The sequence below is a fragment of the Rhinatrema bivittatum genome, chromosome 5, assembly GCF_901001135.1.
Source record: "Rhinatrema bivittatum chromosome 5, aRhiBiv1.1, whole genome shotgun sequence".
NCBI classification, from domain to species: domain Eukaryota; kingdom Metazoa; phylum Chordata; class Amphibia; order Gymnophiona; family Rhinatrematidae; genus Rhinatrema; species Rhinatrema bivittatum.
In genome coordinates this window covers 362,499,151-362,526,505 of record NC_042619.1, presented here as the reverse complement: position 1 = coordinate 362,526,505, position 27,355 = coordinate 362,499,151, and the positions used below count along the sequence as shown (strand labels likewise).

Below are 27,355 nucleotides of genomic sequence, written 5' to 3'. Positions count from 1 at the left end.
CCAAATTGAAACAGCTGAAAGAAATGATCAAATAAATATGGAGACCAAATCAGTCAAGATAGCTGACATGTCAACAATGGCCCAACAACTGACAACCTTCCAAATGCGATATTGCGATTGTGGACCCTTGGCCCGAGGTGGTGTTGGCGCCACCTGTGGGGGAAACCCTCACAGGTTCCCACCGTCGGGTGCTGAGGCCAGATGGGAAGCAGAGGCCAGCTTGAGCTTCACCACTACCTGCCCATGTTCCCCACACGTTGAGACCTTGGGTGCTGGGGCCGGCTGGTCTTAGGTGGGCCTCTTCATGGATGATCCCAGGAACATGGCGAGAGAGCACGGAGGCAGCCAAGAGAGGAACCAGAAGCTGGGGCCGAAAGTGAGGTCAGATCCAGTCCAGAGATCAAAGGCAGGCGGCAGAGGGCGTGGTCAGGTCCGGTCCAGAGGTCAGAGGCAGGAGGCAGAGCGTGTGGTCAGGTCCGGTCCAGAGGCAGGTGGCCGAGTGCGTGGTCAGGAAGCAGTCCTGGTTAAGAGCCAAGGTCCGTCCGAGGGAGTAAGGAGAACGAGCAGGAACTGGAGCTGGGAATCCGAAGCAGAGGCAGGAACAAGAGATGGATGCAGGTACAGGAATGCAGGAACTGGAACAGCAACTCTGGAATTCAAGCAGACAAAAGCGAGGAGACCCGTTGCCAAAGCAAGCTCTGACTGTCAGAACTTGCCTTATATATTCAAGGCTGGAGACGTCATCACTAGGGGCTGCGGGAGCTTTTCCCGCCATGGCCCCTTTAAATCCCTGACAACAACGGTGCGCACGCGCGCCTAGAAGCAGAGGCCAAGGAGGAAGGATGCAGCGGTGTGGAGGCATGGTGGTGTCCCCTTGACGTGGCTGGAGGGCAGCCCGTGAAGAGGTTGGAGCGGCGGCACTTCCCTGCCGTGGAAGAGAGAGAGAGGAGCAGTCCGGGATCAAGCCGGGGAGCTGGGAGGCGGCAGGGCTGCAGTGGCAGCCGCCTGGCGTGGCCAAGGAGAGGAGGGCTGCAGTCCGGGCCCGGTGCTGGGAGGTAGGAGCAGGCACCTTATGACTGGGAATTGTAACAAGTGATTAGAAGACATAGAATCGCAAATTGCGCCACTACTGCTCGCAACAGGCCCACTTCCTCAACTTGCTCAAAAGGTAGAACGCTTTCAAAGGGATATTGAGGACTTGGCTAATCATAACCAAAGAAATAATGTTTGGCTCCTAGGTGTCCCGGAGGGCACCGAAGGTTCAGACATGATCTGGTGCTTGTCCTCTCTAATTACATCATGTCTGCAACTCACATTTGAAGTTCCTCTGGAGATAGAATGTGCACACTACACCCCATCCAGACCTCTGCAAAATTCTAAATATCTGAGACCTATCATATTTAAATTGCTTCGCTATCCTCAAAAGCCTTATCAATTCTCTCAGCAGCCCATACTAGATCGCCAATTACCTATCAAGGCCACACTCTCCTTTTTGTGCCAGATTTGGAAAGATCAATTGTGGCTAAACGCAAGGCCTTTCAGGCCTGGAGGGTTTGGGGGCTTGCTTTGGTCTTCTTTACCCTGCGAGGATGAGGGTAATTTGTCACAACCAAATGAAAACCTTTGATGTGCCTACCAATCTTGATTCCTTTCTGTCTTCCCTGGAAGCTTCACAGGACATGGTGACATGATTTCTTGAATATTAGATTTTTGCTCCTTCTTCCTCATTATGAGGCTGGAACAAAATTGGCTCTTTTTTCACCTGACTAGAGGTTTTGGATTTTTCATATTTTTTTGTTTGTCTACTCTTCTGGCTATTTTTGAGTCAGAGCTTTTTTCCTGTTTCTCCTGATTATGTTGCTTCATATTTGCAGTCATCTTTTTAGTTCCTACATGGGCGGAGGCCTACATTTTTTTTTCCAATCGGATCTTGTCCAGCAGCTGGTTCTGCCTTGAGGCTCATTATACTCTCGTTGCCAATTTTTGGCTTTGACTGTTTTTTCATATCTCTCTATCTACTGCTCACATTTTCTTTACTAATGTATGGTTTTAGGTTGGGTAGCCACGATGTTGCTTGGGTTCACTGATTCATAATGCATATTTTATCCTCATGCAGGTTCTGCATTCATTCCCCTCATGTTTTTTATTTATTTATTTAAAATTTTTTCTAGACCATCATTAAGTTAAATACCATCACAACGGTTTACAGAAGGGAACGATAAAGAGAAATATGTGTGGTATAGATTACAAATTACTCGTGTGCCATCATAGTATGGTAACAATGTAAAATAATAAACTAGGTGTGTAAATTAAACCTGATTGTTAGGAACAAATTAGGCAGTTTGATTTTAACATTAATATGCTTATGTAGGTTACTAAAAACTTCTAGCTTGGTGCATCCTTATCGCTCAACTATTTTTCTCCTTTTCTTTCTCTTTATAAAATGCTTGTTTAAAAAGTCAGGTTTTCAGATTAGTTTTGAATAATTTCAGATTTGTCTGTAGTCTTATTTCGAGTGGCATGGTAGTCCAGTGTACAGGACCAGCCAGTGACAGTGCTCTTTCCCTTACTTGCGTGAGATGTGCTGATTTGACAGAGGGGACAGTTAGTAGAGCTTTATTTGCAGATCTCAGGTTTCTTTGTGGTACATGCACGCGCAGTGCCGTGTTAAGCCAGTATGGTGCCTGCCTCCTCATTATGCATAGTTTCTCTAAACATCAATGGCCTTTCACATCCCCATTAAAAGGAAGAAACTATTATCTTATCTGCACTCTCTACATGCAGATGTGGCTCTGCTTCAAGAAACAAATCTCTCCCCTGTGGAATCCCTCAAATTGCAATGTGATTGGGTTGGGGAGGAATTTTTCAGCCCTGCACAGCACAAGAACAAGTGGGTAGCTATATTATTTCATGAACGGTTGGGGGTTCAGGTCTCTCAACATTCTGCAGATCCTGATGGCAGGTGGGTTTCTGTACAGGTCTCCTTTAGGTGTGAAGGTTTCGTTTTCTTTAATCTACATGCACCCTATAATGATGACCCAGTTTTTTTTTCAAAACTCTTTTCCCATTTACTGGGAATAGGATCCTCAGATAGGTTATGGGTGGCAATTTTAACCAACCTTTGGACCTTCTTTTAGATAAGCAGTCTAAAGCTAGACTTTTTACACTAAAACATATACGGTTTTATACAATTGCACTGAGACCAATGGTCTGGTAGACCCATGGAGACTATTACATCCCACTGATAAGGACTACACTTTTTTCTCCTCTCCACACCCCTCGTATTCCCGCATTGATTTTTAAAAAATTTTTAATTTATGCATTTACAATATAATATCAAGCATCCACTTGAAACGCAATACATGTAGTATTACAGCAAAACACAGAAAATTGGAAAAATTTAAGAAATAGAAAAAACAAATACCACATATCTAAAAGCCTACAATAAATGATCAAAGATTTACACTATGCATGAGGAAATCCCTTACCATTTTAGTTTCTGATCATGCTGCAGTTTCTTTTCATCTCACCCTGGTTTCTTGCGCTTGTATAATTATTTTAAGGGGGCAGCTTTGCCATTTTTTCTTTCTCCTCCACACCGCAAATTGTTAGATTTTTTTCTTGCTGTTACTATACATTTAATGATGTCATACTGGAGGCTCAGTGATCTCCTAAATGAGCACTTTTGGTGGAATTCTGTATGTCTATATTATAAATATGAGAAGGTGGTAGCTGTTTAGAACCGCCAGATGGCTAAATGGTCTCAAATGTGGAAGCCAAAAGATGACTTTTTTGCTTTATATGGATAACCTCTATTGTTGCATAACCTGCAACAATGATGTATATACTTTTCTTCTGATTTGTGTTTTGTACACTATATTGTGGCTCTGTTATCTTGTTTTCTGTTTTGTTTTTCTGATAATTAAATAAACAGATTTGAACTTAAAAAATAGGTACAGTTTGGAATCTAGGATGATAATTGTTTATAACAAAGCATACATAACAAAAAATCTATCTGTAAATAATACTATTCTGCAAGTATATGTAAAAGAAAAAACTGCAGATTAAACAGCATATTCTTGCATCTTCTATTACACTTCTATATAAATAAAGAATTGATTAGAGCCAATTAAATCTCTTTCTTTTAGAACCAGATGAATGATACTTTTTCTCCATAGACACAAACTGAGAAAAACATTTTAGCACATTGTCACTTAGGACCGTATTTAGAAAGGTTACGCATGCCGAGCCTATTTTAAAAAGGTCCGGCCCTATAATATGTCGAGAGAGATAATGGCCGCTCCCTTCCCAACTGAAAAAAGGATTCTAATGCTGCTAAATGTGTGGAAGTCTGAGTACCAATCTGCAATGATAATATGTAATGTCGGATTTGTAGATACCCAAAGAACTGGACCCGGGTCAAAGGGGAAGGGGGGGGGGAAGGGGGGTAAAGGGGGAGAAGCGGGACGGGGAGGTTTGGAGAGGGTGAGGGTTTGGGGATAAGCATACTGGACTCCTGTTCCTTCTTGTTTAAGCAGAGCTAGCCCGCTGTAGTTGTTCAATATGTCAGACTGGGGGAGGTATCAGAGTGCAGCCTCTCCTAGTTTGTTGGCGACATGAGTATTCTCTAGGGTGGCTCTAGAGATGTCTTAGACACAGTTATAGATATCTGGAAGGGGGAAAATTGAGGAGTGTTTCCTCATGGTTCTGTGATTTGTGTCATCAATATCGTTTGCTGTATTATGTTTGCTTGTCTGTTATCGGCAAAGTTTCATATTGTGTCTGAGGATCACTCAATAAAAATTGTATTACAAAAAAAAAAAAAAAGGTCCGGCGATGCGCGTAAAGCCCCGGGATGCGTGTAAGTCCCGGGGCTTGCAAAAAGGGGTGGGGCGGGGCAGGGCCAGAAGCTCCAGGCACAGCGGCCATTTGCTGCTGTGTTTGGGATCGTGCGCTGGCAGTTGGCCGGCGCGTGCAACTTACTTCAACCCCAGGGATAGCGCCCGCACGCTCCTTTTTAAAATCTACCCCTTAGTGTGTGTGACCGATAGCCAATTTCAGACACCAGCAAGCCCTGGGTTGTTACGCCTGTCGGTCACAGACGGCTGTGATCTCTCATGCTCACCTCTTTTTTCTCTGCTCCATCTGGTCTAGGAGGAATGGTGGTGTCTGCCAGTTCACGCCGACCACTCCGGCATTCCCGGGACAGCATGGGTGCTGCCGGCCGTCATCTTGGACCTGGATTACTTAGGTGTGCGCAAGGGCCTTATTTGAATACGTCATGGCGGGAACCTCGGGGGCATCCCCACCCGATGACGTCAACCCACTAAGCGTATTTAATGGAGCCAGCCCTTGCCTTCCTTGAGTTAGCAAGGAGTTCCATCTTGCTGAACTCTGCTCATTCAAGGACTTCCTGTTCCTGTTACAGCTTTGGCAATTGGACGCTCTGAGTACCTGTTCCTCGGGGGCTCCCTTGCATTCACGGCTATCCACTCCTCGGAGGGCCCTCCTGCCTATCTGCTACCAGTCTGCTTCTCTGATCTACTTGCTCCAGGAAACATCTACTGTGAGTACTTCTACAGACATCATACCCCAATCTTTGGGCCACTACCGCCCTTCTTCAGTGAAAGTCTATCTCCATTCCTACTCTACAGTATTCCTGCTCTTCATCTGCATAGGACTGCATTCGAGTTTGGCATCGCTACCAACATCTACTATACAGACTTCCTTGGCATACTCTGCTCCACAGGCCACTATTTTATTATTTTTTTTCTGAGGTGCCTGCTCCCGCCAGAGGGGATCCCCAGCATACCCCGCTCCATGGGCCACTACTGGATCTTCTCCACTGTGTCTCATTCTGAGTAACTCCCATTGCCCAGGACTGTGCTTCCTTATTACTAATACTGTGGGCATTACTTTCCTTCCTATTTAACAAAGGATCTGTTTCTAGCTGTGTGCCATGCTACTGAGACTGCGCTTGCTGACGGTGAGGCTCACAGGACTCCTCCCAGGACATCGCTCATCTCAGGGATTCAAATCCTTCCCTAAAATTAACATGGGTGAGTCCTATTTTCCAGCTAGAGCAGTGTAGGTCTGAAAATGGGAAGTTACCATTCAAATGCAACTTCTCCTTTTAAGGGGTCTTAAATGGCTGTTCCCTGAAAGGATTTAAGCAGCTCCTTAAAGGGAGACTATGGGTTTTCAAAAGTTTAGGAGGTAGTTCAGGAGCTTAGCCTTTGTTGATTTTCAGGCCCAGTCAGAAAAGACAGGCTAACCCAGACTGTGGGAATTGACCAGGATCGGGAGGTTTTCCATCCAGTCTACTAACTAGCTGGTTGGGATATCCCTCTGGTATATATTCAGGGTTTTTCCATTTTCTTGGTAGATGGCCTGGTGATACCCTATGCACCACCTGGACTCAGGGATTGGGGAACTCTGTTTCTGGGGGCTACCCAGGTTAGGGAAGACCTGTCCCTCTCTATACCTCAGTCAGCATGGAGGAGGTGGCGACCCAGCAACAGGACCTTCTGGTGTTAAATTGGTTTACAAGGGAAGAAACTTTGCATTTGAGACTCAGGAGGAAGTGTTTGACTCTCCTCCCTACCTGAAGAGAACATCAGAAGCTGCTGTTACATCTGGATTCCTCCCATAAGGGATCCGAACACCAAGTGAACAACAAACTGTGAGTAACAAATAAATTGAGAACACTGAGGACACCACACAGGAGTCTTTGCCCTGGGGAAAAGGAGAGAATTTTGCAACTTTCTGTACCAAGACTGTTTTGCATATTTTTATCCAGGGGTGGAGGGGAATCCCTGCCACACAACCAAAAGTGGGTACCTCTTCCACCCAGGGCCTTTACTCCATTTACTCCTCAGACGTGGGGACACCCTGGGTCCCTGTGAGGGATACATCTGCACAGACTGAGAGAAAGAACTGTGAAGTGGGGTGTGGAAATCTGAAAGAATGTATTCGATGGGGGGTGAAGGGCTGATGTGCACAGAGCAGGAGAGAGACCTTGGGATGATAGTGTCTAACGATCTAAAGTCGGCAAAACAATGTGACAAGGCGATAGCTAAAGCCAGAAGAATGCTGGGCTGCATAGAGAGAGGAATATCTAGCAAGAGAAAGGAAGTGATGATCCCCTTGTACAGGTCCTTGGTGAGGCCTCATCTGGAGTACTGTGTTCAGTTCTGGAGACTGCATCTCCAAAGGGACAGAGACAGGATGGAGATGGTCAGAGAAGGGTGACCAAAAAGGTGGATGTCTACATAAAATGACTTATGAGGAGAGATTGAAGAACCTAAATATGTACACCCTGGAGGTGAGGAGGAGCAGGGGTGATATGATACAGACTTTCAGATACTTGAAAGGTTTTAATGATCCTTGGTCAACAACAAATCTTTTACGTTGGAAAAAAATCAGCAGAACTAGGGACCACGATTTGAAGCTCCAGGAAGACTCAGAACCAATGTCAGGAAGTATTTCTTTATGGAGAGGGTGGTGGATGCCTGGAATGCCCTTCCAGAGGAAGTGGTGAAGAGTAAAACTGTGAAGGATTTCAAGGGGGCATGGGATAAACACTGTGGAACCATAAAGGCTGGGAATGAAGAGAAGAGCCATAGGGGTGAATTCTGGAGTGGAGGCTAGTTCCTGGTGATTACTACCCTTACTCAATAAGCCTTTGCATGATTAATGCAACTCCAACATTGCTCTCTGCTTCAACGGCAAGGGGAAATGTGGAAAAGAGGATTTGCATTCAGATAACTACCAACAAGGACCGAACTTCACAATCTGGTTAAACAAATATGCTTGGGGGTATTACTACCCTAAACCAATTAAACCTGATACATCACTTTGAATGCTTCTATGGCAGGGGGAAATGTAGAAAAGAGGATTTGCTTTCAGACAACAACCAACAAGGACTGAACTTCACAAATAAGCATGGGCATAGCTTGCTTATTATGGCGGTTACTACCCTAAACCAATTAAGCCTGATACATTACTTTGAATGCATAAACGGCATTGCTCTCTACTTCAACAGCAGGGGGAAATGTGGAAAACAGGATTTACTTTCAGACTACATCCAACAAGGCATTGATCTGTGCAGTCGGGGTAAATAAGCATCGGGGTAACTTGCTTGATGCGGCGGTTACTACCCTTAACCATTAAGCCTTATGCTCACCTTTGATGCAATTCCAACATTACTCTATGCATCAATGATAGGGGAGGGCAGGGAAGTTGAATCAAACAGTTACCAACAAGGGTCCTGAACTTGGTGGTTGATGAAACAGATAAGATTGGGAAAATAAGTGTGGGAGCTTGCTGGGGAGACTGGATGGGCCGATTGGTCTTTTTCTGCCGTCATTTCTATGTTTCTATAAGTGCACAGATTAATGGTGAGGCTGAGACTGAATAAACTGAGCCCAATTATCACTGCTTATCCGCAAGCAAACTTTAATTTTAGACGCCATCTCGGAGTTGTTTTTGCCTAATGGGCCCACAATGTGAACTTTATCATGAGATGTTCCTCTCCCAGGGGCACACAGACATACCAGAGATACCCTCAGCACTCGGGACCTTGGAAGATAACTCCCCCCAACCCATCCAACAAAAGATCTGCTGCTAGCCAGGGTCCTTGCCCGAAAGAGACTATAAATTCTTTTAGGGCCCCACCAATGCAGGACAGGCACACTGGGATGGGGTTAAATATGCATGAGGGAGTCCTGGGGGAAAGAGAGTATGAGGTAGCAGACTGCTTGCTAACAGCTCCCTCTCCATAGGGCCAGATTTAGGGGAGTACAATCTGTATAGCTGAATAGTGTACTGCTGTTTCAGGAGCACTTTGAAGAGATGCTGCCGTCCATAGCACTTCAGGGGGGACCCTTGACATCAGCCATAGAAGGTGCTGTTCCTAGTGGTCACATGGGATGTTGCCAGTGCCAAAGCCAGCCCTGCCTCTCTAACTACAAAAATAGCTTATGCAAACAGAAAACCATGATTTTTTAGAAAGTCAAACATCATAAAGTCAAACCATTACAGAAACCAGACAGAATAAAAACACAGCAAGTGCTAGTAATAACAGAAAACTGACAAAATAGGAGGTAAGTTAAAGCAGATTTCTATGCAGCGGGAGCAGCTATATTGACAATGATGTCAAAACATATCACATCTGCAAGACGCAATGCATGAATACCAACATGTGTGATGTATTTCTCACATCACTAGTAATATGTTTTATTTCAAAAATGCAGAAAAATGCAGAATTGATTAAAACAGTAATTTCAAGGGTGAAAGAGGAGGTTCAATTATTGTTAGCATGAATTGCCACTGCTGGTAACTTTGTATGATTTCAGGCAAGTTGCTTTATTTTCTTGGGTATCTGTTTATTCAGCTGTAAATGATTACATTTTACAATGAGGTAAACTGAGACCAAAGGAAATACTATCATTCCTTCTCACCTCCCCCATTGGAAACGTATGTATTCTAGCTGCAAGAAAGGTTTTCCAAGGCTAAAAACCTTAGAGGTAGCTATAAATGCTCTTTAGTGATACAAGTCTAAAGCAAAAGACTTAATATAAACACAAATTATTATTTAAAAACTTACAATTGATTCTGAAAATTCCTATGATGTAATACTCATTCTGGAGAAAATGCCACCCTGTGCAACACAAGTGGAGATTTTTTACTTAAGTTAGGGTGGCCAACTCTGGTCCTCAAGAGCCACAAACAAGTCTGGTTTCCTGGATATCAACAGCAAAATATTACATATCAAATATTCCATGTCTTTTTCCAGCATTACTTAGTATGAGATGTTGGCCAACTGCATGTGATAGCTGCAGTACTAGTAAAAAAAAAAAAAAACCCCAACAAAAAAACCACTGATAATCTGATTGGTAGTTTAAAAAAACAGTATCACTAAGATTAGCCCCTTTTCATTCTGATACTTTTTTTTCTGAGAGGAACTAGCATTTACAGTGTTTGAAACCACTTCAGAGCCCCAGGCTACATGTAGAACATGGCTTTCTAAAAAGAGAGGGTGTGACCATAACAAAAAGCCAAAATCTTTATTTCAAAAAAGTGTAACAGTATCAGAAAAAATTATACTAGGATAACATAAAAGGAAATCTAAGAAAAAGTCCAAAAGGTAGCATAGTAGCATTAAGAAACATGCATGTTGGTATTTTGAAGAATCCCTCTGTTACTTCGATACTTCATGTATTTTAATGCTTAAGTTGTGCTTTTCTATTCCTATTAATCATAGATATATATTGATAATGATTAGATTTTCTAAGCAAGAAAGTAACTTGCTGGTACAAGGAGCTATGAACAAACTATGTTTTCTTTTTCAGAAAGAGAAATCCATACACCGGAGCTTCATCTACAATGTCTTTCCAGACAAAAGTCAATAGTGCTGCAGCAAATCTTATATCAAACCAAGGCATCCCCAAACATTTTGATAAAAATGCTTATGTTTAAATAAAGGTTTCTGAAACTTAAAATATTTAGTTTCAATCAATTTAAAATAATTTTCATAAGAAAACGCCATTATTAATAATAGAGTGGTGTTCATTTCCACTTTTTATATAGTGCCTTAATATTAATAGTAATGTACATAGCTTTTTAAGGCACTCATATTGCTTATTAGAGATGTGTATCGTGTGATCGATCGTCTTAACGATCGATTTCGGCTGGGGGGAGGGAATCAGATCGTCGCGGTTTTGTTTTTATAAATATCGTGTAAATCGTAAATCGGGGGAGGGCGGGAAAACCGGCACACTAAAACATCCCTAAAACCCACCCCGACCCTTTAAAATAAATCCCCCACCCTCCCGAACCCCCCCCAAAATGTCTTAAATTACCTGGGGTCCAGTGGGGGGGGGGGGTCCCGTTGTGATCTTCCACTCTCGGGCGTCGGGCGCGTTGATAGAAAATGGTGCCGGTGGCAATATGGCCATATGGCCGGCGCCATTTTGCAAAGCTGACCAAAGCAAAATGGTGCCGGCCATATGGTCATATTGCCGTACAGCAAAATGGCGCCGGCAGTACGGCAACACGATTCGAGTGCAGGAGGTCGTTCCCGGACCCCCGCTGGACTTTTGGCAAGTCTTGTGGGGGTCAGGAGGCCCCCCCCCCCCAAGCTGGCCAAAAGTCCCTGGGGGTCCAGCAGGGGTCCGGGAGCGATCTCCTACGCTCGTGACGTCGGGAAACAGGAACCAAAATGGCGCCGGCGCCATTTTCTATCAACGCGCCCGACGCCCGAGAGTGGAAGATCACAACGGGACCCCCCCCCCCACTGGACCCCAGGTAATTTAAGACATTTTGGGGGGGTTCAGGAGGGTGGGGGATTTATTTTAAAGGGTCGGGGTGGGTTTTAGGGATGTTTTAGTTTGCCGGTTTTCCCGCCCTCTCCCTTCCCCTCCCCCTTCCCCCGATTTACGATTTTTGATGATAAATCGGGGGAATTCCTATTAAATATCGCCTCTAACGATTTTTGACGATTGAAAATATATCGGACGATATTTTAAATCGTCAAAAAACGATTCACATCCCTATATGCTTATTGCCAGATTGCCCACAAGTGCACTGAGATGTCCTAAGCTGAAAGTAAAGGCATTTTATCTCATTAGAGCTTGCTGCCAAGGAAAATGATATTTTTTGAAGATTTCATTCTACTGCAATGCATTGGTTGGCCAAAACATTTCAATTCCATACAATTAACTACCAAATCAATTGCAGGAATGCTGTCTCTTGATATTGTATGAAAGGTATGCACATAGGGGCAGGTTTTCAAAGGGGTACACATGTAAGTTATGCGCATACCCCCCGAAAACCTGCCCCAAGTTCCCCCTGTGTGTGCTGAGCCTATGTTGAATAGGCTCGGCGGCTCGCACAAACCCCAGGATGCGCGTAAGTCCTGGGGCTTTCCTGGGGGCGTGTCGGGGGCGTGTCGCAGCGGCGCGTCATTTGGGGGTGGGGCTGTGGTTCCGGCCCAGGAGCGTTTCGGAAGCGTGGCCGAGGCCTCTGAAACAGCTCCTGGGCTGGGGAATCTAGCACCGGCCAGCTGGCCGGTGCAGGTGTAACTTTTAAAACAAAGGTAGGGGAGGTTTAGATAGGGCTGGGGGGGGGGGTGGGTTAGGGAGGGGAAGGTGCGGGGGGGGGGTGTGTGGAAAGAAAGTTCCCTCCGAGGCCGCTTCGATTTCGGAGCGGCCTAGGAGGGAACGGAGGCAGGCTGCACAGCTCGGCGTGCGCAGGCTGCCGATTTTGGTCAGCCTTGAGCGCGCCGACCCCGGATTTTAAAGTATATGCGCGGCTACATGCGTATCTATTAAAATCCGGCGTACATTTGTTTGCGCCTGGTGCGAGAACAAAAGTACCCGCGGGCGTACTTTTATAAAATCTACCCCATAATGGGGTAGAGTTTTAAAAAATTTGTGCGCGCCCCCATGAGGGCGTGCTACCTGGCATGCGCATGTTAAAAAATCTGGGCCGGCACAGGCAGAGGGGTAGATTTAGCCAGTTTATGTGCTGCGACGAGATTGGGCCTCCCCCAGTTCCTTCCCAGTCCGCTCCAATTAGGGAGCGGACTAGGAGGGAACTTTCCTACCTCCCCTCTCTCCCTCTTCCCCAACCCATTTTCAGGGCCTACCTTTTTTAATTTTATTTCCAAACTTATGCCAGCTGCTGAGCTGACATAAGTAGCATGTAAGGGCAAATAGCTGCTGTACCGGCCGCCTCCAGCTCCACCACTCCTCACCCCAGACTGCCCCTTTTCTTGGGCCTGGCACTTCTGCGCTTAACAGGAGTTATGCGCGTGGCTGTGTCCCTTTGAAGATGCACGTGGCGCACGCAAGGCCCAGCCACACGCATAACCCCCGTTTTCCCTGCGAGCAGGGATTTAAAATTTAGCCGAATACTTTTAGCACATGCCACCTAAGGTTAACACCACATTTCATCATTTAAAGATTCTTAGAAAATGTTATAGCAATGTTACTCTGCTTAATTACCCCAGTGCATTCTTATTACAATGTTATTCACTATAATGCAATTAACTTACTACCAACCTTAACAGTTTCAGCTGGATACAGTTTGAAGTTTTGATGTTTTCTTGATTCAACCTAATGAAATTAGGCAGAGATGTTGTGGATCAATACCCAATGGTGATGAAAAAAAGCCAAAAATACCGATTGTCTATAAATCTCCAAGCTCTTCAAATGTCAACAAAAAAACTTCCTACAACTGTCATTAACCAGAAGAAGCAACAGCAAGTGATGCACAAACTGCAGCCACGGATTACAGAAATCTTCACACCACCTCAGAACAAAGCTAAACAAATACAGTTATTTACTTGCTACTCAAGTAATGCAATGAGCATCATCTGGACCAAAAACTGCATACTTAAAAAGAAATCTATGTGGGAGAGTTCAAAGCACTGCTGGGATGAAATATCCCTGAGTCATACGAGCAGACTTGCAAACTAGAACAGATGTTGGACAGCATTTTCTCCTAACCAGGCCATTCTGTATAGAACTTAACAGCACTGTTACTGAAAAAGTTCTTTAAAATTACACAGGAAAGGAAAACCTAGGAATTGAAAAACATAAATGTACTGGATTCTTAAAAAAATGGAATTAATGACAACAAATTCATGAGACATTTTGTGATTTTATTCATTGTCTTTACAGCCTATCACTTTTTGTGACCCCACCACCTTGACATTCTCTTCTTCTCCTATCTACTTCCTATTGACACCTATGCTTCCATACACAGTACAGACAGATAAAACACTACTTTCTTTCCTGTGTTCATTCTTATCTTCTACCTGAGAGGCTACTCTTTATGTTAACATTCTTCAACTCTTCTCCCTAAACACACACACACAATTAACAGCTGTTGAATACTGTCCTTTGTACCATGAGGATTGTCATGCATATCAAAAATATGATTCTTTGGGTATACAATCTATCTACAATGTTGCTCCTGCACAGATATCTTTTTTTACTTTATTTTTATTATATTAACAGGTGAATTTTCAAAACCCGAAGCGTGCAAATACTGGGAGATACGTGCGTGGCCGGGCCCTGCGCTTGCTGAGCACATTTTAGAAATGGCTCGGCCACGCGCGTACCTCCCAGTACGTGCAGACGTGTCGGGCCATTCGAAAGGAGCGGGCCAGGGGCTGGCCGGGACAGTGCGCGCTGGCAGCTGGCTGGCGTGCACAACTTACTTCTGCTCCTTACAGCGGGTAAGTTGTAAAACAAAAAAATTTAAAGGAGTTAGAGTGGGTTTAGGGGTTGGAGAGGAGAGGAGAGAAGAGGAGAGGGGAAAAGGTAGGGTAGTTAGGGGGATAGGAAAGTTCCTTCCCAATCCGCTCCTTAATTGGCGCGGACTGGAGGAAACTGGTAAAGGCCTACTTGTGTCGCCACGCATTGGGCCAGATTTTCAAAGGGATACGCACGTACCGCCGAAAACCTGGCCTAAACAACCCCTGCCCGTGCCGGGCCTATGTTGCATAGGCTTCCGGTGCGCGCAAAGCCCCGGGACATGCGTAAGTCCCGGGGCTTTCCTGGGTGAGCGTGTCGGGGGGCGTGTCGTTATCCGCGCATCATTGGGGGGCATGTCAGGGGGGCGTGATGCGGCTGGCGCATCATCCGGGGGCGGCACCGCGGGCGTGGTTTCAGCCCGTGGGCGTGGCCGCGGCCTCCGGACCAGCCCCCAGACCGGCACATGGCACGCGGCAGCCGGCCCGGCGCGCTCAAAGTTACGCCTGCCTCGAACAGGCGTAACTTTCGCGACAGAGGTGGGGGGGTTTAGATAGGGCCGGGGGAGTGGGTTAGGTAGGGGAAGGGAGGGGAAGGTGGGGGGAGGCGGGAGGGAACCGAGGCAGACTGCACAGCTCGGCATGCGCAGGCTGCCGATTTTGGGCAGCTTTGCGCACGCCGACCCCGGATTTTAATGGATACGCGCGTATCTATTGAAATCCCGCGAACAAAAGTATGCGTGTGTGCAAGTTTTTGAAATCTATCCCATTGTTTTTAAAATCCCCCCCTTGTGCCTGCAAGAAGCCATCCGCCTGTTCATGCACGCATGGATATTAAAATCAGGTGCGTGTGGAAATCATATTTTATAACATGCGCACGGTGACACATGTATGTTATAAAATTGCTGCATCCATGTGCGTGCGCCAGGAACCTCGCGCTTATTTGAAAATCTATCCCTTAATGCTTACAAATTTAAAAAATATGTATCTCAAACAGGGAAGCAATTCAAATTTAGCATACAAAAACAAAGAAAATCTGACATTCATATTGCTTCACTAGCATAGGTTTACAATATGTGGGAGAAAGATACATTTCTTTTTTGTCATCCTTATAACAGGGCACTAGACAGACCAACAATGGTGCCAATTTGTTCTTTTTCCTTAAATGTGGATATTTTATTCATTGTAAACTAGACTAAGTCCAACAACTCATTTTACATAGCCCATCTAACGTCTTACAGTAAATAAATTAATTTTCACCATTATTGACTTAAGCAGGATTTGAAAGTTTTGTGATTCTGTGTGGATTCCTTTGATCCATTCAATTTCCATTTTTTTTTGTTTTAAAATGTTTGAGAAATGTTTGAGAAAATGTTTAAAATGTTTGAGAAAATGTGCCTCGTACTGCATAGGCACTTGCCTATGCAGTACGAGGGGAAATAGCAAAGCAGTGGAAATTAGGTAGGGCCCCCGATTTCTCGGAGGTCTTACAGAGATTGAAATGGGTTTATCACATGGAATATTTGACAGCATTAAGCAAAGACAAGTTGGCTAGGTTTCTTACAATTTGGCAACCCTATGAACAATGGTCTCTCTCTCACAACAGTTGACGATTATAGCGTAGGGGGGTAGGGGGGGGGGGGGGGGGGGGGGGGGAAGGGGGGGATTAAATTCTATACAGGATGCTTTGTGGTTTATGTTCCGAATTTGGATAAATTGTCAGTTTCAGCACGATATATTATATTGTGTATTCTTTGACCCTGAAGTTGACACTTATACACAAGTTGTAAATGATTACTGTTGTGTGTTTATTGATGCTTTATTGATTGATATAATAAACAGACAATTACAAAAAAAAAAAAAAAGAAAATTAGAAATGTGACTGTTATGAAACAAAATAAACATAGTTACTGCTGCTGCTTTATGTCTTATTTAGTATTATAAATCACACTTTCAGAAATTCAATGTCTTCCATTTTCAGAAGCATTAATGTATACTTTGTATATAAAAATAAAAATCGTGTCCACCCATGAGGCATTTTGCTGAACACTTTTCACATACACCCAAGATCATCTTAAACCATCTAAATTAGACTTCTCTAATGTAGCTAAGATTACAGTATACTTAATACAGTCCCTCATCACACATTCTCTATAGATATAGTTTCTCAAATATACATGTGCTTTTTCATGAATTCCAAGAAAGATTACCTGATCTGTATTATAATCTGGATATTTATCTCTACTAAATTAACTTTTCCATTAAACAATCCAAGCTCATTGTAACCATGGTTCCATAGAAGGGTTCTCTGCTCCGCTCCAAAACCCAGGAACATTATATCCTGCTTCTGTGAAAAAAATCAATCATCTTAGTTATACTTAGTAGTAAGCGGAGCAGAATCACAAAGCATCTTCAGGTAATTTGGCTTTCACCACCATAAATACTCATAAAATTATTTCCTTCCAATAAGATAATGCCACCATATGAAGAATGTACCTCTATAACCACAATTATATTACCATAAATCTGAATTAATCGAACACTTTTTTTTTTTTTCGATTGCTGGGGATATAATGCCACAGAACAAAATGTTGAATCTGTTTTTTTATAACAAAGATACATCTGCACCTTTATAGAAATTTGACATCCAACATCCCTTTTCAAATGCATGGTGAAGGCTGTCAGACATATATGATGTAGCAAAATTATATATATTTTAGATTTTAAGTCTTTGGGACATGAAGCATCCGATTTCAATTTTTTTTCAAAATCTGTCAAGACCTGAGGGGAATAATTTATATCTTTATAGGAGCTGACATACCAATCCTGTTTTTAAAACCTAATGAGAAGGAGAAATTGACTACCTTCTCTCTTCAAATAATGTGTCTGGTTTTCAAATGAGGTGGCTAAAAAAAACCAAAACCATACAAGAAATCTCAGAAAGAGGAGCAGAAGGAAGAAAGGAGAATTTATACTTACCTTATAATTTCCTTTTCTTTATTTCTAGTATACCAGTCCAGAATGATCGGGTTTAGTCCCTCATCCAGCTTGACGGAGCCAGAAAATTGTTTTTTTTTCTAACTTGTGACATCACTACTACATCCATTGGGGTAGATTTTTAAAGCCCTGCGCGCGTAAATCCTGCCAGATTTACGCGTGCAGGGCACTCGCGCGCCGGTGTGCCTATTTTGCATAGGCCGCCGGCACACGCAAAGCCCCGGGATGCGTGTAAGTCCTGTGGCTTGCTAAAATGAGCGGTCCGGGGGCGTGTCTGCAGTCCGGGGGCATGTCTGGGGGGCGTGTCTGCAGTCTGGGGGCATGGCCGAGTGCCCCGACACAGCGGCCTGTGTCGGGGCCTGGCCAGCCGGCACGCACAAGTTATGCCTGCGAGAGGCAGGTGTAACTCCATCGAACAAGGTGGGGGGGGGGGATTTAGGTAGGGCCGGGGAGGTGGGTTAGATAGGGGAAGGGAGGGAAAGGTTGGGGGGGGGGACAAAAAAAAAAGTTCCCTCGGAGGGAACGGAGGCAGGCTGCGCTGCTCGGCGTGCGCAGGCTGCTGATTTTGCGCGGCTATGCACGTATCTTTTAAAATCCGGTGTACTTTTGTTCACGCCGGTTGCGCGAACAAAAGTACGCATGCGCGCGCTGTTTTCTAAAATGTACCCCATTGAGTACAGACCGGTTTGAGTCAGTATTCCTCTGTCAAAGCAAACTGAAAACTACAGAAATGTCCATACACTTTAAAACAGAAATTTTTTTTTTAAAGTTTGAAAATTTCAGACTTTAATTCTAATCTTCTCTCTCTCTCTTTTTTTTTTTTTAAACAAATTGCTTCCCGGTGAATTTCTTGACTGCTGTAACAGAAATTTCGGAAAAGAAATTACACCAATCCTGAACAATCGGGAAGTACCCAAGCCCAATTATTCTGGGTGGGAAGATATTAACGTCCAGATTTTAAAAGCCCTGCGTGCATAAAATCAGGGCTTTACACATGTGGCCGGGTCTTGCATGTGCCGCGCGAATTTTCAAAGGGGCTCGGCCACATGTGTAAAGCCTGGTACGCGCACAAGTGCCAGGCTTCTTTGAAGGGGCGGGCCGGGGATGTGTGTTCTGGGTGGGGAGGGGCAGTGGGCTGGGGGGGCTGGTGTGTTCTGGGTGGGGAGGGATGGGCCGGGACAGCTTGGGAGCTGAAGTCAGTTGTGAAACAAAAGAAAAAAAAGAAAAAGGTAGGGTTTAGAGGGTGGGGAGGACAGGAGAAATGGAAGGGAGGTTAGATAGGGGGGTAGGGAAGTTCCCTCCCAGTCCGCTCCTTAATTGGAGCGGACTGGGAGGGAACTGGGGAAGGCTGGAATGTGTCGCCGAGCGGAAATTGCTAAAGTCTCCCCCCGGCGTGCACCGCCTGCACATTCGCGGGCGGATTATAAAATCCGGCACACATGTGCACACAGCCCACGGATTTTATAACATGTGTGAGTGTCCACATTATAAAATCTACCCCTAAATCTGCTTTTAGAACATTTGTAGGACATACCATCTACAGTTTTGAAATGAAGTTAACGTGGACCATTGGCGACTTTAAAAATCTTTGCAGGATGAAACACCTCCATCCTCTCTTATAAATGCAAATAGGGGAGACCAAGAGGAATTAAAGAGTGAGGAAAAAAAAAACAGGAAATCAAAAAAGAAAAATGAGAGACAAACACCAGTTGTTAGGATTGTGGACCCTTTGGCCGGCTGGGACTGCAGGTGTTGCGCTGTGGGAACCCACAGTGAGCGTCGCAGCCGGGAGGCGGCGCCAAGGAGAGACTCTGAAGAAGACTTCACCACTGGAAGCTCGAGGTCCCCCAAGGAGGAGCCAGTCTTAGGGCCTCTTGGTCTTAGGTGGATCCTCTGCGACCAAGTATCTGAAGAGCAGGCTGCCGAGGTAGTCTGATGAAGAGACGGCACCCAGGAGGTCAGATGAGACTTCACCCTTGGAAGCCCAAGGTCCCCCTGGGAGGAGCCAGTGAGGACCCGAGCTGCTGGGGCTTAGGAGAAACCTCCAGGTGAGTGGAGAACGGGTATCTGTGGCAGTGGCGAGAGATGAAGCCGAAGTCCAGGAATGAAGCAAGGTTAGGAGCCAGGAGTCAAATGTTGGAAGCCAAAACCAGGGACGGAAGCTGAAGCCAGAGTCGATGAGCAAAGCAAGGTCAGGAGTCAGATGTCGGAAGCCAGAACCAGGGACGGAAGCTGAAGACGGAGTCAATGGACGAGCCGGGTCAGAAGCCAGAAGTCTGAAGAGATGATCCATCAAGGACTGAGTGAACCTCCTTGCAAGGCGAGGCATAGCTGTGACTGCCGGGTTTAAATAACCCGGCAGCGTCTGACGTCACCGGGAGGCTGTCCCTGGATTTCCTGCGCTGGCCCCTTTAAATCAGAAGCCCCGGCACGAGCCTAGGAGGCAGGACCAGCCGTGGATCGGTGGCGGTGTCTCCCTCGCAGGGAGAACGCCGCGGTAGGCTGCGTTTCGGACCTGCATGGCCGAAGAGGAGGAGTTCCCGCGGCTGGATCGGGCCGCCCGGTGAGTGAAGGTCCCGGGGCATGGCCCGGGACCGTAATAGTACCCACCCTTCCTGGAGGCCTGGGTTTACCTGGATGATCCACATGAAATTGGTGGAGAAGGCCTTTGTCCAAGATGTTGGCGGCTGGCTCCCAGGAATTCTCTTCAGGGCCATAGCCTTCCCAGGAGAGGAGATACTCCCAGTGACGACGGTGGAATCGAACATCCAGGACATCTTTCACAGTATACGAATCACCTTGTTCGGCGGTAGAGGTGGTCGGTTCCAGAGGCTTGGTCTGAAATGGGGAGAGGACCACAGGCTTGAGCAGGGACATGTGGAACACATTATAGATCCTCAGGGTGGCCGGCAATTATAGCCGGTAGGACACTGCCCCAATACGTTCTGCCATAGTGAAGGGACTGATATAGTGGGGCGCCAATCACATGGAGGGGATGTGTAGCTGAATATTCTTGGTACTTAACCATACCTTATTCCCCGGTTGGAAGATGGGTCGTCGAGACCTGTCTGCGTATTCTTTAGACTTTGCAGATGTCAGACGAAGTTTCTCCTGGGTGGACCGCCAGAGGTGGCGCAGTTGTTGGGCCGTAAGTTGTACTGCGGGGATGGCACCATCAGAGGCAACAGTAATGGAGGCCTGGGAGTCTTCCCGTAGACCACCTGGAAGGGGGACCGGTTGGTCACCGAGTGTTTATGGCGGTTGTATGAGAACTCCGCCCAGGGTAACAAGGCGACCCAATCATTTTAAAGGTCTCTGACGAAGACCCAGAGGAAGGCCTTTAGAGTTTGGTTGGTACGCTCAGCTTGGCCGTTACCCTGGGGGTGAAAGGCGATAGTCAGATCCAGTTGCACTCCAAACTTCTTGCAAAGGGCCTTCCAATATTTCGCCGTAAACTGAGGACCACGGTCTGAAGCGATGTGCAAAGGAAGTCCGTGCATTCGGAAGATATGCTGTGCAAAATGGTTGGCCAACTCTGGTGCTGTAGGTAGTTTAGCGAGAGGCACGAAATGAGCCATCTTCGAGAATCGGTCGACCCTGACCCAGATCGCGGTCTTTCTGTCAGAGGGTGGTAATTCCACAATAACGTCCGTGGACAGGTGGGTCCAGGGCTCAGTTGGTATGGGTAGTGGCTGAAAGAGACCCCAGGGATGATCATGCAAGGGTTTCTGCCAGGCACAGGTAGGGCATGACTGGACGTAGAGCTGGATGTCCCTCTTGACCTGCGGCCACCAGTAGAACTCAGTCAGATGTTCTAGTGTCTGGGCAGTCCCTGGATGCCCTGCGGTCAGGGAATCGTGGGCCCATGCTAACACCTTCCTTCATGAACGAGCGGGCACCACTGTCTTACCCGCGGGGACCACCTTGGATGCGGCTAAGAGAACTTTGGCTGGGTGCAGGATATATTGAGGCGGGTCGATGGTATCGTCAGTCTCCGTCGTGCGGGAGAGAGCATCCACTCGGATGTTCTTAGCTGACGGTCTGTAGCGGAGGGAAAAATTGAATCGGCTGAAAAAGAGTGACTAGGGTGCTTGCCGTGGATTAAGGCGCTGGGCGCGGCACAGGTACTCTAGGTTTTTATGGTCTGTGTAAATGACTACTGGGTGTTGGGCTCCCTCCAACCATTGGCGCCTTTCCTTGATGGCCAGTAGTTCTTTGTCCCCTATGCCATAGTTTCTCTCTGCGGGGGAGAATTTGCGGGAGAAATAAGAGCATGGCAGGGATTTACCATTATTGGACAATTGGCTTAGAATGGCTCCAACTGCCAAGTCGGAGGCGTCAACCTCCACGATGAATTGGCGTTGGGGGTTCGGGTGCCGGAGGCAAATGTCCTGGAGGAAGGCGTTCTTCAGATCCTGAAAGGCTCTTAAGGCTGTTGACCAATTCCTAGCATCGGCCCCCTTTCTCGTAAGAGCAGTCAGTGGGGCCACCATGCTGGAATAGTGTGGGATAAATTGCCGGTAGAAGTTGGCAAAGCCGAGGAACCGCTGATGCGCCTTGACTCCCACAGGTTGAGGCCAATTCTTGATGGCCGCGACCTTCTCTGGGTCCATATGGAACCCTGTGGAGGATAATATGTACCCCAGAAAGGGTAGTGATTCCTGTTCAAATTGGCATTTCTCCAATTTGGCATAGAGTCGATTCTCTCGCAGTTTCTGTAGTACTCGACAGACATCCTGGCGGTGCGCCTCCAAGTCCTTAGAATATATTAATACGTCGTCAAGGTAAGCAATCACTGAGGTGTGTAGCATTTCCCTGAATACCTCGTTCATGAGGTTCTGAAACACTGCCGGGGCATTGCAGAGGCCGAAGGGCATGACTAGATATTCGTAATGCCAACATAAGGAAATGCAGATAGTTCAATAAGTCCCCACAACTTTGGAATAATTTCATCAAAGATATTCTTTTTATTTTTGCATCGGCAACTCCATTGCTTAGAAAGGCACAGATTTTAAGCACGGTCCCCCGACATGGACCCGGAGCCTTGCGATTTAAATGTACGCCCAGCGACGAAAAGATGATGAACCCCGTTTCAAATTGCTTGTCCCTCCCAACGCAGCTGGGTTTGGCGAAACACGGGTCTGTGTCGGGGGACCCTGCTTAAAATCTGTGCCTTTCTAAGCAATGGAGTTGCCGATGCAAAAATAAAAAGAATATCTTTGATGAAATTATTCCGAAGTTGTGGGGACTTATTGAACTATCTGCATTTCCTTATGTTGGTATTGAATATTTGAAGTGCAGTTTCCTGCTCCTGCATTGTGCTGTAGATATTCGTAATGGCCATCTCTTGTGTTGAATGCGGTCTTCCACTCATCACCGGGCCAAATTCTCACCAGGTTATATGCCCCTCGGAGGTCCAATTTCGTGAAGACTTTGGTTCCTTGTAGCCGATCCAATAGTTCAGGGATCAAGGGTAGCGGTTACAGCACATAATGCTGTTCAGACCGCAGTATTCGATACAGGGTTGCAGAGACCCGTCCTTCTTACCTACGAAGAAGAACCCGGCTCCGGCCGGGGAGTTGGACGGTCTGATGAACCCTCGGTCCAAGTTTTCTTTGATGTAGGCGGATATGGCCTGGGTCTCCAGGAGTGATAGCGGGTAGACACATCCTCGAGGTGGCGTGGTGCCGGGGATCAGGTTGATCACACAATCGAAGGGCCGATACTCATGGAGTAGTACAGCCTTTTCCTTCGAGAATACGTCTTGAAAGGCGTGGTATTGGGGTGGTAGCGCTAGTGGTGTTGTCAAGAGTGGTACCAGTGGTTGAGGCCGGACAGACAGAAATTCCTTAAAGCAGGTCGGACCCCAGGACGTAATCTGGAGGGAGTCCCAACTGATTACGGGAGAGTGCTTCCGAAGCCATGACAGGCCTAACTCGATTTGATGTATGGATCTCTCCAGGATGAGGAACGAGATCTCCTCGATGAGTAGGAGGCCGGTGCATAGCGTTAGTGGCTGGGTATCAGTGGAAATGGTTCCCAGGAGTGGGGTCCCCTGAATTGAAGACACTCATATGGGGGGTTTCTGAGGTTGGACCCCAAGCTGGAGTTGCAGCACCAGGTCCCGGAGGATAAAATTTCCCCTGGCTCTGGAGTCTACTAGGGATAGGGTGTCGAAGTTCCCATCCGGGAGAACTAAGGTTACAGGAACGATACACAGGGAGGCGGACGTAGTGTTACCTACAGTTAACTCCCCGACTAACTCTAGGTCCGAGCGTTTCCTGGACACTTGTGACAGCAGGCAAGAAAATGTCCCTTGCCACCGCAATATAAGCACAGGCCCTGGAACTGGCGCCTCCTCCTCTCCTCTTGGGAAATTGGGCCCCGGCCCAACTGCATGGGTTCTGTATCGTATGGCCCCGGGGAGGCAGGAGGGGAGTGCCTGGTTTGGGGAGGCGTGGTTCCGGAGGCCCCGAATCTCTGAGTTGGTCTCCTCTCCCGGAACCGGCATTGGATGCGGCAGTCGACGCGGCCAGACAGATCAATAAGCTCATTCAAGTTGTCCGGGAGATCTCTGGCCACCAGTTCATCCTGAAGTTGAGAAGACAGCCCCTCCAGGAATATGCCGTGCAGGCTATCACTTCTCCAGTTCAGCTCAGCAGCAAGGGTCTGAAACTCCACTGTGTACTCTGCAAAGGGACGGTTACCCTGCCACAGCTGGAGTAGTTTGGACGCGGCTGTGGGTCCGTGGGAGGGCTCGTCAAAGATCCTTCGGAAGGAAGTGACGAATTGAACCAGATTGGCTAGACGGGTGTCCTGATGCTCCCATAGGGAAGAGACCCATACCAACGGTCTCCCATCCAATAGGGAGATGATGTAGCTCGTCTTGATCTGGTCTGAGGGAAACTGCACTGGTAGTAGGTTGAAGCGGATATAGCATTGATTCAAGAATCCGCGACATAGTTTCAGGTCCCCTGATTACCACGAGGGTGCTGGCATCTGTATGGGTGCAGGTGGCCCAGCGTTGGAAATGGCTACCAGTCCAGAAGAACCGGAAACAGCGGCTCCTTCTACTCGGTCTGCTAACCTCTGCACAGTTGCCATCAGCGAGTCGAGACAGGTTTGTTGCTGTTGCAACCTTTGTGCAATTCCCGGAATGGCTTTCAGGGTTGAAAGGTCTGCCGGGTCCATGGCCTTGCAAATTGTTAGGATTGTGGACCCTTGGGCCGGCTGGGACTGCAGGTGTTGCACTGTGGGAACCCACAGTGAGCGTCGCAGCCAGGAGGCGGTGCTGAGGAGAGACTCTGAAGAAGACTTCACCACTGGAAGCTCGAGGTCCCCCCAGGAGGAGCCTGTAGGGACCCGGGCCTCTTGATCTTAGGTGGATCCTCTGCGACCAAGGATCTGAAGAGCAGGCTGCCGAGGTAGTCCGATGGAGTAATTGCGATGGAGAAGGTACAGAGAAGGGCTACCAAAATGATAAGGGGAATGGAACAACTCCCCTATGAGGAAAGACTAAAGAGGTTAGGACTTTTCAGCTTGGAGAAGAGACGACTGAGGGGGATATGATAGAGGTGTTTAAAATCATGAGAGGTCTAGAACGGGTAGATGTGAATCGGTTATTTACTCTTTCGGATAGTAGAAAGACTAGGGGACACTCCATGAAGTTAGCATGGGGCACATTTAAAACTAATCGGAGAAAGTTCTTTTTTACTCAACGCACAATTAAACTCTGGAATTTGTTGCCAGAGAATGTGGTTCGTGCAGTTAGTATAGCTGTGTTTAAAAAAGGATTGGATAATTTCTTGGAGGAGAAGTCCATTACCTGCTATTAAGTTCACTTAGAGAATAGCCACTGCCATTAGCAATGGTTACATGGAATAGACTTAGTTTTTGGGTACTTGCCAGGTTCTTATGGCCTGGATTGGCCACTGTTGGAAACAGGATGCTGGGCTTGATGGACCCTTGGTCTGACCCAGTATGGCATTTTCTTATGTTCTTATGTTCTTTTGATGAAGAGACAGTGCCCAGGAAGTCAGACGAGACTTCACCCTTGGAAACCCAAGGTTCCCTCGGGAAGAGCCCATGAGGACCCGAGCCGCTGGGGCTTAGGAGAAACCTCCGGGCGAGTGGAGAACGGGTACCTGTGGCAGTGGCGAGAGATGAAGCCGAAGTCCAGGAACAAGCCAAGGTCTGGAGCCAGAAGTCAGATGTCGGAAGCCAAAACCAGGCACGGAAGCTGAAGCCAGAGTCGAGGAACGAAGCAAGGTCAGGAGCCAGGAATCAGATGTCAGAAGCCAAAACCAGGGATGGAAGCTGAAGACGGAGACAATGGACGAGCTGGGTCAGAAGCCAGAAGTCTGAAGAGATGATCCAAGATCAAAAGCAGCAACTAGAAACTCAGGGACTGAGTGAACCTCGTTGCAAGGCGAGGCATAGCTGTGACTGTCGGGTTTAAATAACCCAGCAGTGTCTGACGTCACCAGGAGGCTGTTCCTGGGTTTCCCGCGCTGGCCCCTTTAAATTAGAAGCCCCGGCGTGCATGCGCACCTAGGGGGCGGGGCCAGCCGCGAATCGGCGCCGGCGTCTCCCTCACAGGGAGAACGCCACGGTAGGCTGCATTTCGGGCCTGTGTGGCCAAAGAGGAGGAGTTCCCACGACCGGATCAAGCCGCGCAGTGAGTAAAGGTCCCGGGGCACGGCCCGGGACCGTAACACCAGTCATCTCAATATATAGCCAACTAGTAAATATAACAGTTAGGCGTGCGAATCTAAGAAGTTGAGATGGCTAAAAAAACCATAATTCATATTGAGAAATCTCACAGAACATTTACAGGGGTAGCACAAAATAAAATGACCCCCCCTTAGATGCCATCTCAGAACGCATACTCTAGTATCATCAGGGTAAATCCATACTTTTTGACCAAGGAACAAAAATGATCAATTACGAAAGAAAAATGTTAAAACTTTGTTCCTATCTGATTGAAAAGCAAATGTCAGCAAGAGAGTTCCTCTCTGTGAAATCTCCATAGCTGGAAATGTTTCCAGAATATTTGAGAGATCCAGTGTAGAATCCTGAAATTGATTAGCAACAACTTCTTCTATAACTGGTGGTAAATAGTATGCTTTAGTTATCCCCGGCGTTGCAGCTGAAGGAATTTTAAGAACTTGCAAAATATAATTTCTGAAAAGTTCTACAGGAGACACCAATCTTATAATAAGAAAATTAAATTCTCTAAGATTAGAGCTTCTCAGAGAATTTTCCTTATTTTCCAATTTCTTGGAGTGTATTTGTTTAGATTGAACTAATGTATGCTGAACGTTCTCAACTGAGGTAACACAAGAGTCGATAGTATCCAACCTTGATCCAAAATTAGAAATTGAAGTTGCATTAACTAGTATTCGATTATTAGTGTCTAAGATAAGTTTAGTTAGTGATGATATTGAAACTTCAAGAGTTACAAGAGCATCCCAGACTGCTTCTAAAGTAATTTCAGGTGGTTTAATGAGACCCGGCTTAGAAACTACTCCAATCAACATAGCGTCTCCACTGTCATTACCTTCACCTAACAATGCTGGAAGAGGCCAATATTGGGGCCGAGGGAATTACTGTTCCATTCGACTCGAAAGAGAGTCTATTGTCTCCGTCAACCAATTTCACCTTCGTGGCAGCATTAGTGAGAGCTCCAGACTCCTCCACAGCCTCTTGTGTAAAACACGGAGCCCCCCGAATTACCTCATGAGGGTCCGAGAGATGATCCAGCGACTACAACAGGCGGAGGAGTTAGTGTAGTCGGACAAGGAGGAGGTGGTGTAGTTGGACAAGGAGGAGTTGGTGTAGTTTGCTTGGATGCCTACAAGGCATCAAGTTCCCTGCAGGCCTGGCTTAATTGCTGACAGGCTTCAGGGGTCATAAACCTAACATGCGTGTGTTTGAGCTGAGCCACTCGTTTGAATAAGTCCAATTCTTTTTGAACAGCCTGCTGCCTTTCTCGCACTTAAGCCAAAATGTACCCCTGGAGCACTGCCTTAGCAGCATTCCAAAAGGTGAGAGCTGAAACATCCTCTCAGAAATTCTGCTTCTTGTACTCCCCCCATT

General features: G+C 46.6%; 1 protein-coding gene across 7 annotated transcripts in view; it reads left to right on the top strand.

Annotated features, from left to right (window-relative positions):
* The window catches only part of CLDN10 (claudin 10), a 259,036-nt gene extending 248,534 nt beyond the window's left edge, over positions 1–10,502 (top strand). For all 7 annotated transcript variants that reach the window (XM_029604734.1, XM_029604728.1, XM_029604733.1 and 4 more), the window contains one exon: positions 10,353–10,502. In XM_029604734.1, coding sequence (XP_029460594.1) covers positions 10,353–10,479 — 127 coding nt within the window. In that variant the 3' untranslated portion in view covers positions 10,480–10,502. The remainder of the gene's footprint in view (positions 1–10,352) is intronic.
* Positions 10,503–27,355: the final 16,853 nt, after the last annotated feature.